Raw genomic sequence first — 10,802 nt, forward strand, 5'->3', positions numbered from 1 at the left:
GAGCCAAACGCACGACTGATTTACGGGACTAAAACTTCTTCGTCAGTCGTTTTTCAGGCTCCAGCAGCCCGGGCAGTGTTCTGTCTTATTTACTGCAGTGGATATTGTCTGAGATGTTTAATCTGATGTTTATAAATAAGAAAAACAGGAGACATTTCAGTTTGATTTTTGTGGGGTTTATTGATTTGTTTGTTTTGGTTTTCTTATCAATACTTCTGCTCTGCTATATTTCCGAAGTTTTTTGATGCTAGAAGTAAACCAAGCTCTATTCCATGACAGGTTTTACCATAGAGAACTTACGTATTTTTACTTCGGGTGTCAACTAAACATTCGTGTTTACCTAGAAGGATTGATTGGGAGTGTATTCATGGAGAAAATTCGTGAAAGATAACATTTTCTCTAGACGTTCTTCATTGACGTCCTTGAGAGATGTTTGGATTAGATGAAGGAAACACCACCAGACTGTCTTTCTTCCTTTTCCCGCTTTCTTTCTTTGTTGAAAGCACACGGAAAATGTGGTTTCGCTCGTCCTGTGGCTTGTCATTCTGTGCTTCTGGGGTATATTCGTGTGTAAGGAGTGTCTGCCACACTCATTCAAGTCCAGTTAAACTCAGATTGTTTGAATAATGCTTGAATTGAAGATTTTTATACTATTTCTCATATGTTTTAAAAACCTAAGCCTCTTTTGGTGCCTAAAAATCTCATGTTCTTGTTTAAAATTTCAAAGTAACTGTGAAGTTGGAAATAAAGAAAGATATAGTAATTTTAGAAAAAAGTTTTATTTTTAAATTTGTTTTAGTTAAATACTGAATATTTACAATGAACAGCCTCAGAAGGTAATATTGTTAGACCTTAGGTAATTAATAAACAATAAAAAGTGAGTAAGAGAAATGTTTTATTTAGCGAGTTTTTTCTGTACCATAAGTATTAACGTTTATGTCATCTCTGCTTGTGGTGAGTGTTTCTTTCTTAGGTGGTAAGAAGACAGGGTGGCCTTTGGCTTCCTTTTAACCTGTTGTACTGCCCTATTTCCAAGGCCACAATACCAAGGGAAGTATCTAGAGCCAACGTGAATAAACAGCATAAACAGAGATAGTTGACCCTAGAGTTTCAGGCTCAAAAATTACTCTTGGAGATTTTCTGGCTTCAAAAACATCACTGAGAATGAGCTTTCTCATAAGTTCTCAAATGGAATTTCTAGCTATAGCATCAGCAAAATAATGGCGGTTTCAGCCTGTGCACAGGGCGAGAGTTTCTTTTGCTTTGCCACCCTCGTAGACTTGTTAAGCCTCAGGCATTTATTTCTTACCACTTGGGCTTGCTGTGCTTTTAGCTCTTGTTTTAGGAACAGATACAGTCTCTGTTCATTGTTAAAGTAGATCTTACCTGACAGCTCAAGCCTGTGGATTGATGGGAGCCAGTTGATGTAGGGGTCGTTTGTCACAGGTTGAGGAATGAGTACCAGATGTACTCTGTGCGGTATGCATTATTTTAAGTGTTGAATTGTAGACCAAGATCAAACTGCAGCTTTATGATGGGCTTGGATCTTAGAAGTTTTCTCTTAGAAATTCACTATGAAATTTGGCTGAATCTATTTTATGTAAAATTTCAAGAAACCTATAACGAGTTGTATTTTAAAATTTATTGGCCATTAGTGTTCTAGAATTCAGGAGTTATTTCCCGACAGAAACAATATTAGGTTTCCTGGGCTTGTATATTTAAACCATGGTTTAGTTAAATACTGAATATTTTTATTGTTAGATCTTAGGTTAGACCTTAGAAGACAATATTGTTAGATCATAGGTAATTAATGAATAGTAAAATCAAAACTAAATAAGAGAACTGTTTTGTTTAGTTTTAATACTAGTGTTTGAAATAAAGCAGATCGACCTGACAAGATGATGGCTCCGTTGAAGTTCTGTGTCTCCTGTCTTCCTGTGAGCAGTTCCTCCTGTGTTAGCCCTTCTCTCTGTCACATGCTGATATATGGTGATGCTTCACTGTTTTTGTATGTGTTGCTTATGAATGCCTAAAGAGCATTGCAGCCTTTTCCAAAATATTTGTATTGTGGGATTTTAAGAGGCACAATGAGCTAGCTCTCATAGGAATGTGTGTTTTCTGGCTTTGTCAATATTTATGACCCAGATCTTAGGCATACATGTCTTTATCCTCATTACTTTAATTATGAATGTGTTAATGAGTATGAGTATCACTTAGTTGCACAAACATTTGGCCATTCCCTTGTTCAACATCTGTTAATTTACTCAGCTCCAACAATGCTAGCTCCCAGTGTCAGTGTTAGCTGAGACACAGAGGTACTCAAGACAGGGTAGGGAAGGCGTTTCTGAAAAAGAATCATCTCCTCTGAGATTTCAGAGACAAGAAGAGAAGCACTGAGTGGCCAGCCTGACATGTAGCGAGTTTTGTAACTGTCCATTGTTTCAGATTGTTCTAAGGTGGGTGAGGAGCTGGCGAGGCTCTGGAAGTATTGAAGTAACTTGCGGGTTCAGGAATACAGCCCGTGACTCTCCTCAGCCCTGAGCGACCTGTAGGAATAACCACCATTGAGGTGGCACGTGAACTGCCAGCCCAGTCCTTTGTGGGGTTTCCTCCAGATCCCTGACTCTACCCTTGTTACCTTCTTATTTTAGGTCTCCTTTCACGAGGCAGTGGGAATGAGAAGCAGGTGTGACTGGACAGAGGCGGTTTTATTTGTCTGTTGCCGAGATTGTTAGCATGCTGAATCGAGGCACACAGAAGATAGAAAATGGGCTCTCCAGGTTGCTCTCAGCAGGTAGCTTGGGGTCTGGAGCTCATTGAGGGCAGGAGCCCTGTCTTCCCTACCTTCTGTACCCCACACAGCACCTGGCTCCCGGTGGGGCTTCAGCTAATGTCTGTTCAGTTATGTGTGTGTAATGTACCTGTCACATCATCCTGATCTCTGATGTCCACTCTTGTGCAACTATGTCAAATAGTTTGTGACCTTTCTTATTGCTGTGTGAGAACAAATAATGTTACTGTGCCAGCCCTGTTCATCAGGGATGCTTAAGACCTCTGTCTCCTGTACGCTTCAGTTGAATATTCTCTTAGGTGACTTGCAGAGGGAATTACTCTCCTTTGGCACTTTGTGCCTTTCTCCCTCGTAATAACAATGAGTAGCTATAGACGGTTCAGGAAGCAATACAGCAAGTCTTGTAATTAGCGTGACCTTTTCCTTGCCAGCCCTAATGGCAAATGCAGTAAGTTACTTTCCTCACTATGGATTTATTGTTCACTCTGCTTACAGTTTCTGACCATTTGTGTTGATCTTAAGAGTGCTGTGAGGGATGCAGTGATCTTGTTGCAGTAAGAATCTGTTATCCAGTTATATGACTCTGTGCATTGTGTATTACAGACTTGTGTGGAACAGATGTGTTACTGAGTGATTGTAGAGCTTGAAGACTTTGTTCTTTTTCCTACACTTTGGGAATGATATGAGTCAGTAACGATGAGACTTAATAAAATACAAGCACTTTACCTATACCATGGAATGTGACTAACCCGTGGTCTGTTGAAGATGGTCAGCAGGGTAGGTGAAGTTTGGTACCATTGTAGGGGTCAGATGCTGATTTCAGTATGAGAATAAATAGCTTGTACATTCTTGGGAGTATTTATTTACCCTGTATGTTTACATCCTTAATGTGTGGAGGGTGCTCTGGTATAAGGATGCCCTCTGCCTGTGCTCGGTTAGGCCCTGGGCTGTGGAGGGTACTCTGGTATAAAGATGTTGTCTTCTTGTGCTCGATTAGGCCCTGGGCTTTGTTGTCCTTTCCTGCAACCAGCACCTAAATGAGATGTCCCTTGTTTATACTGGGCAGATGATGCGTGGGACACAGTAGCCCATTGACATTATGCTGGAAGGGGCTTCCAGCATTTCTGCCGTTGTGGGCACTCCGTTGAGCCTCCTGTTCCAGCCTGTCTGCTGGCCTTTCTGGCCAGGATTGGGACTGCATAGGCTCCCTCTGGGTGGTCTGGAGATGATGGCAGGGGCAGCTTCTTCATTTGGTGAGGTATGGACATGCTAACCTGCTGCTTTTCAGTCATTCCCGGGCTGGACAGCCAGGTCTCTGAATGGTCAGTGTAGGCATGGGAGAAGCGGACATGGTGAACTGCTGCTCCCTTCTTTCTAGGACCTGGTGCTAAATTCTCAGTGGCCGGACTAAAGACCAAGGATGAAGATAACTGAGTTGCTGCTACCCTGTTGTATAGTTTGGCTGAAACAGGTTACTTTGAGGGTTTCATTTGTTTCGTAAATTCTAAATCCTAGTAGCTCAATTAACCTGTGTCCCACTTTGCCCGTTTTGTGCCCTCCGTGCCTGTCCTCAGTTAGGCCCTGGGCTTCGTTGTCCTTCCCTGCAGTGGGCACTGCATTTAGCGATGGTATGTGCAGCTGCCGACGTGGCTCATGTACCTTATTCCTGTGGACAGTGGTGGCTGTGGTCTGTCACGCCCTTGACTTGGGGGCAGTGTAGTCAGGAGAAGGGAAATGAGGAAATGGACCTGCTGTTGTCACTGTCAAGCCAGCCATGAGAACATTCTGGCTTCTTTCAACATGTCCTCCTGAACCAGTCAAGCTCTAATGCGCCCTCACGTGCCCAGCATGGTGCCCAGTGCAGAGAATGTGAGGTTTTAAATTTGAGCAGGAGACTTTAGTGGTTTGTCTTCATTAGCACATTTAACTTCAGCTTGGAAAAGTTTACATTGAATTTCAACTTGTTTTTTCTTACAGTGAAAAATGTGAGATTTTACAGTATTCTGCAAGGGAAGCTGAAGATTCAACAAGGGTAAGAAAATGGTTGAAGAGTTGAAAGTTATTTCTACATTTGATTCATGTGTAAGGTGCTTGCAAATCAGATCGTCAGTTAGATTCCCAGTGGTCCTAACAAACATCAGTATTTTATCACCTAAAAGCAGTGCCAGTCAAATCCATCACCACACTCCCCTGGCCATGAGGTTTTGATATTCTTTTAAGTAATTCACTTTCTATGATCTGAAGATTATAGAGGCCACGGAATCGTGGGCCATCCACTCCACCATTTTTATTAAAGAGATGGAGAATTGAAAGTTGGATTAGTTAATGGGAAAGATTTACATGTAAAGATAACAGTTTTCCCTAAATTAGTGTATTTTGTGAAAGTCTAGTAAATCTTGGTGTAGTTTTCAGGGAACTTTTTGAATAATAGCCAGACAAACATTAAAACGTCTGAAGAAGAGTAACGAAAGAACATTTGCCCTCTCACATATAAAAACAAACTATATGATTATAGTAAGGAGAGCATTGTGGTGTTAATGCAAGAATTAATAAAGAGCCTAATGGAACAAAACAAGAGTCCAGAAACATGTATGCACCTGTGTGTATCTTCAGTTTGGCAAAGTTAGTTCCTTAAAGAATAATTACAAAAATGGAAGTAGAGGAAAATTGTTTCTTAAATGGTACTGAGGCAATTGAACATACATTTGTTAAAAAACAAGTTTTTTATTTTGTATTTTATATATTAAGCATAAATTACTAAAAACAAAACAAGGTGTAACAATTCTAGAAGAAAATACACATTTTAGGATCTGGTCTTGAAGTGTGAGTGGCGTCTGTGTAACAGAGAAGCTTTGCATAGTTGGCTGCTGGGATGACAAGCACGCTTCATTTGCCTCAGCATTGGGAGGATGAGAAGAGGGAGGTTAACTGAGCTTTTCTGCACAGAGAGGAGCATTCTCCTTACAGAGGGAAGCCCTACATTCTCGCCCAGGCTCTCCTGCTACCAGTTGTAAAGTTCTTTTGAGACCTTGGTTTATTCTACTCAGATTGATTAAATTACATTTCATTTTCTCCTCGGCCTTCTATTTCTGTTTTTAGAGTATTTATATATCTTTGAGAGACTGTTTAGGTGGCATGTATCTTAGCAGAAGAATAGTACATTTTGTCTCTTACACTATGTTATTTGAGTTCGTTTTTGAATCTACTCAAATTCTCGAAACTAAAGAGGGTTCCTAAGTTTGGCCTGTTTTGAGGAAAGAATGCTTATGGAAGGATTACTCCTCTGGAAGGTCAGACTGTGCAGACAGCCAGCCTTGGGGCCGGGCACCTGGATCATTAGGTCTCTCTAGGAAATGGGTTTATATCTTATTCTTTTGTCATTTTGAGAGGCTAGGTTTTGCCTTTTAGAATGAACTTACTTGGGAAGAAATGAGTAGCCTGTCCTGAAGGCTGATCTTTCTGCCCTAGTCTTGATTGTTCTCACCTGTCCTTTTTCTCCCAGCCTGCAGGGTAATGTCTGTACTACTTCCTGATCCCTGAGTGTTAGCTAGGCAAGGCCATACTGCCATGCAACACTCAACCCCACCATCTCATTAAAGGTCAGCCAGCTTCACTTTCATTCTGACTGTTACGGTGTGATTCTTCCTGCTAGATATTCATAGCTTACAATGTATTAAAATGTTACCTCTTGGCCAGGCATGGTGGCTCATGTCTGTAATCCCAGCACTTTGGGAGGCTGAGGCAGGAGGATCGCTTGAGCCCAGGATTTAGAGACCAGCCTGGGCAACGTGGCGAGACCCCATCTCTACTAAGAATACAAACATTAGCCCGGTGTGTTGCCGGGCGCCTGTAGTCCCAGCAACTTGGGAGGCAGAGGTGCTCAGGTGGGAGGATTGCTTGAGCCCAGGAGGCCAAGGCTGCAGTGTACTGTGATTGTACCATTACTTTCCCGCCTGGATGACAGAGCCAGACCCTGTCTCAAAAACAAGCTACTTCATTTACATTTCTAAAATGGGGTTCTCTGTTTAACCTGAATTTTTCCTGTCTTAGGTGGTAGAGGACATTGAATACCTTAAGTTCGAGAAAGGGCCGTGGCTCCAGCAGGACGATCGCTCTTTACACCACCTGCGATTACTGTAAGTGCATCTGTGTGGGGGCTGCTGCACGTGTGGGGTCTACTTGCATAATGGGGAAACTTAGGGAAGTTTGAAGTAATTACGTTTCAAGTTAGGTGTTAGCACGACCAACCAATACTTGGATGCATTTTCTCTTCCAAACAGCTCCTGAACCCCCTGGTCTGATACTTAATTTATTGAGTGCCATTATTAATTTAACAGGCATTTTGCTTCCACTATGTGCAACACCGTTCCAGATTTAAGGGATTTAAGTGTCAGATAAAATTCTTGATGTCTTTGAAAATGTGTTTTAGTGGGGGAGACAGAGTAAACAAATAGATGAAACTGTCAGGTCACGAAGGCCAGGGAGAGAAGTAACCCGGAGTAACAGGGTGGTGAGTAGCTAGGGGTGGCAAAGGGCCTCTCTCGGGACAAGGCCTAAGTGAGGCCAGGATTGGGTCCTGTGGGCTGTGGGGTGAGCAAAGGGCAGGGGCTCAGCAGGTGCAGAGGCTCTGAGGCAGGAGTGTGGTGGGAAGGTGCACCCAGCAGCCAAGCCAGTGTGGCTGGAACAAGTTGGGGGAGGGGAGGCCACGGCAGAAGGTGGGTAGGTCATGGTGCATTTGGTGGGTTTTTATCTGATGAGATGAGATGCCATTTGGGGGTTTGGAGCAGAGGAGTAACACGATGTGACTTATGTCCGTTCAGCTGTTGTGTGGATTCTTTGGTATCCATTAAATGGAAAACAAAAACTGTGCCAGTTCGGCAAGTTGAGAAAAAAGCTGTCTTCATCTACATCACTCTATTGAAACTGCTCCCGCCAAGAAGACGGCCTCGCAGTTCCAGATGCAGCAGACCCTTGTCTGTCTTCATGCTGCTCCCTGGCCCTGGAAGCAGTGCCGCTGCCCCTCGTCTCTGCTCCCTTCTCCTGGTTCCATGCCCCCCGACACCCCCAGTCTGTCACTCCTCCACCAGCCACTGCCCTCTGGGGCCGGGCTCTCCTTTTGTGGTTCCTTCTGCCTGCCACTGGGCTCTGGCAGGCACAGTGACCCGGGCAGGGTCTTGTCCGTTGACTTCGATTTCTTGAGGACATACCTAGTCACACAGCTGTGGATAGCATGGATACCATCGTAGGTCCTAGCCCAGACCTTTCCCCTGCACACCCTGCAAATGTCCCCCAGGTGCCTCTTGCAGTGTGTCTGTGCACTGGCCTTCCCGACAGTGATCCCCAGCTCTGCCTTTTCTGTCCTGGCTGGTGCTGGCTGCCTGGGAATCTCACCCTGCTTGGGTCTCTCCTCTACCACCCGCCCCAGCTGCTGCTCATCACTGCAACGCCCAGTGCCTGGCACAGGCCTCATATCCAGCGCGCACTCAGGAGATGCATCTGGAACGAGTGACTTTGATTTCTGTGTTCTTGGCCCTATGATGCTGGTGTTCTTAGGCCATTGGTGCTTACCTTCTTTTCCTGCCTGATGGGATGTGAGGGATACAGTAGTCTCCTAGGATGACCAGTGGGATAGCTGGCTCATTGTACATGTCACTGAAAGTTCACTGATCAAAATGTAAACAGAATGTGTGATAAGTCTACTTCTGGCTAGGCAGGGTTCACGTCTGTAAATCCAGCATGTTGGGAAGCTCAAGCGGGAGGATTACTAGAGCCCTGGAGTTCGAGACCAGCCCGGGCTATATAGCGAGACCCCATTTCTACAAACAATTTTAAAATTACCTGGGTGTGGTGGTGCATACCTGTGGTATGCTACTTGGGAGGCTAAGGTGGGAGGGTCACTTGAACCTGGGAGGTTGAGGCTGTGATGAGCTGTGTTCACGCCACTGTGCTCCAGCTTGGGCGACAGAGACCTTGTCTCTCAAAAGAAGTTTACTTCTGTTTGATGTTTTTAGTACAGCATTAATAAGCAAAAAATGGATTTACATTAAAAAAAAAAAACTAGTCATTCTACTTAGTTTGTTAATTCCTGCCACACTGTTAAAATAGTATTTGCAAAATCAGTTTTCTAGTTAGTGGAATGGATACTGAAGGGTGAGTGAGGTAGGCATACTGTGGGGTCCTCATGTCAGACTGAGGAGACAGGAAGAGTCAGGTCAGCCCTTAGCTGACTGTGTGACTTGGGACAAGTTACTTTATCTGCCTGTGCCTCCATTTGTAAGATTATGGCAGTGAACTAGAGTGCCAGGCTGTATGTATCGAAGGAAAAAACAAATATAAATTTCATATATTCCATATATTCACTACTGTATAAAATGATATTAATCTAAAAGTAGCTTACTGAAATGATTGGCTCTAGAAAGTCTTTTTAAAGGAATCTAGCAAATCTTCCATTAGAAAGTAAAACAACAAAACCTGCTTTCTTTGTCTTTTTTTTTTTTGAGTTGGAGTTTTGCTCTTGTTGCCCAGACTGGAGTGCGGTGGTGCTATCTCAGCTCACTGCAACCTCCGCCTCCTGGGTTCAAGCGATTCTTCTGCCTCAGCCTCCTGAATAGATGGGATTATAGGCATGCGCCACCACACCCGGCTAATTTTTTGTGTTTTTAGTAGAGACGGGATTTCGCCGTGTTGGGCAGACTGGTCTCAAACTCCTGACCTCAGGTGATCCGCCTGCCTCGGCCTCCGAAAGTGCTGGGGTTACAGGCGTGAGCCACTGCGCCAGCCTTCCTTGTCTTTCTGAGCCATTACTAGGAGGTGGAATTAAAGCACAAAGCACTGCTTTTGGCCTCCGAATCAATATTCTGCCTCCTGGAGACAATGGCCAGAGGTTACAGTGCCTGCTGTACATGGACAACACGTCTCAGCCTGAGGGCCGTGAGTCCGCTGATTGATGGGGCGACTAACCAGAAATGAGAGGGGTCCTCTGAGATGTCTGAATGTAGAAGTTTCTCCGAGTCATTAAAGTCAGCTGATCATTCCCTGTGCAGCCGTTTTTGTTGCAAAGTCAGTGTGTGCTTTGCTGTGAACTGTGGCAAGGGCCATCAAACATTGGTTCATTCCGAGTAATTTTAACTTAAGGACAGAGATATGTAGGTGATGGAGACCAAGAGGGGAAAATAACAGTATATTTCTGAAAAGAAAATGATTGTTGTATTACCAGAGACTCACCATTTCATAACCAGGTCAGACGGATTCCTTGAGAGGGACTCAGCCAGTCACCTGTCGCTGGGCCCCTGGGCAAGGGGCCTAACCTCTCTGAGCCTCTGTCTGCTTCTTGTAAAGCAGGGAGAAAATAGAAGCTACCTCATAGGACTGTTGTGGGGATTCAATGTGCGAATAATTTGAAAGGCTCAGAACAATGTATATCATAAACACTAAAGTTGTGGAGACTATGTTATACTGTTTGTGGTATGTTGTTACAGTCTGATTGTAGATTCATTATGTGCTTAACATTTCTCCATTGATGTTTTTGTTCTTTAATCCTAAGCTTTTTTTTTTTTTTTAACTTTTTAAGTAGTGTTTTTCTGATCTCAGAAATGATTTATATGATCCTCAATTCGCGCATTATGGAAGTCTACAGTGAAGTTGAAACCACATGCTAAGGACAACCATGATGAAGATGCTATTTATATTTTTTTCTGTGCATGCGCCAGTGCAGTTTAGTGTTTTATTGTTGTAATCCAGATTCCCAGTGCGCCCCGCCCCTTGGTGGGAGAGCTGACCCGAGTGACGTGCCCTCCAGCCTTGCAGGGTTCAGCGCCACGGGGCTTAGCACTGCCTTGTATATGTAGTTCTGTGTTGCTTAACAACAGGGATATGTCCTAAGAAAGGCGTCATTAGGCGATTCCATCGTTGTGAAAACATCGTAGTGTGTATTCACACGAGCCTAGATGCTGTCCCACATCGTAGTGTGTATTCACACGAGCCTAGATGCTGTCCCACATCGTAGTGTGTA

At 43.9% G+C, this 10,802-nt stretch overlaps 1 protein-coding gene across 2 annotated transcripts in view; it reads left to right on the top strand.

Annotated features, from left to right (window-relative positions):
- NDUFA10 (NADH dehydrogenase (ubiquinone) 1 alpha subcomplex, 10, 42kDa) overlaps positions 1–10,802 on the top strand; it is a 64,589-nt gene that overhangs the window by 13,292 nt on the left and 40,495 nt on the right. For both annotated transcript variants that reach the window (XM_011929578.1, XM_011929580.1), the window contains exons 7-8: positions 4,769–4,823; positions 6,842–6,927. In XM_011929578.1, the coding sequence (XP_011784968.1) occupies positions 4,769–4,823; positions 6,842–6,927 (141 nt within the window). The remainder of the gene's footprint in view (positions 1–4,768; positions 4,824–6,841; positions 6,928–10,802) is intronic.

This window comes from Colobus angolensis, unplaced genomic scaffold, assembly GCF_000951035.1.
Source record: "Colobus angolensis palliatus isolate OR3802 unplaced genomic scaffold, Cang.pa_1.0 Scaffold82, whole genome shotgun sequence".
In the NCBI taxonomy this organism is placed as follows: domain Eukaryota; kingdom Metazoa; phylum Chordata; class Mammalia; order Primates; family Cercopithecidae; genus Colobus; species Colobus angolensis.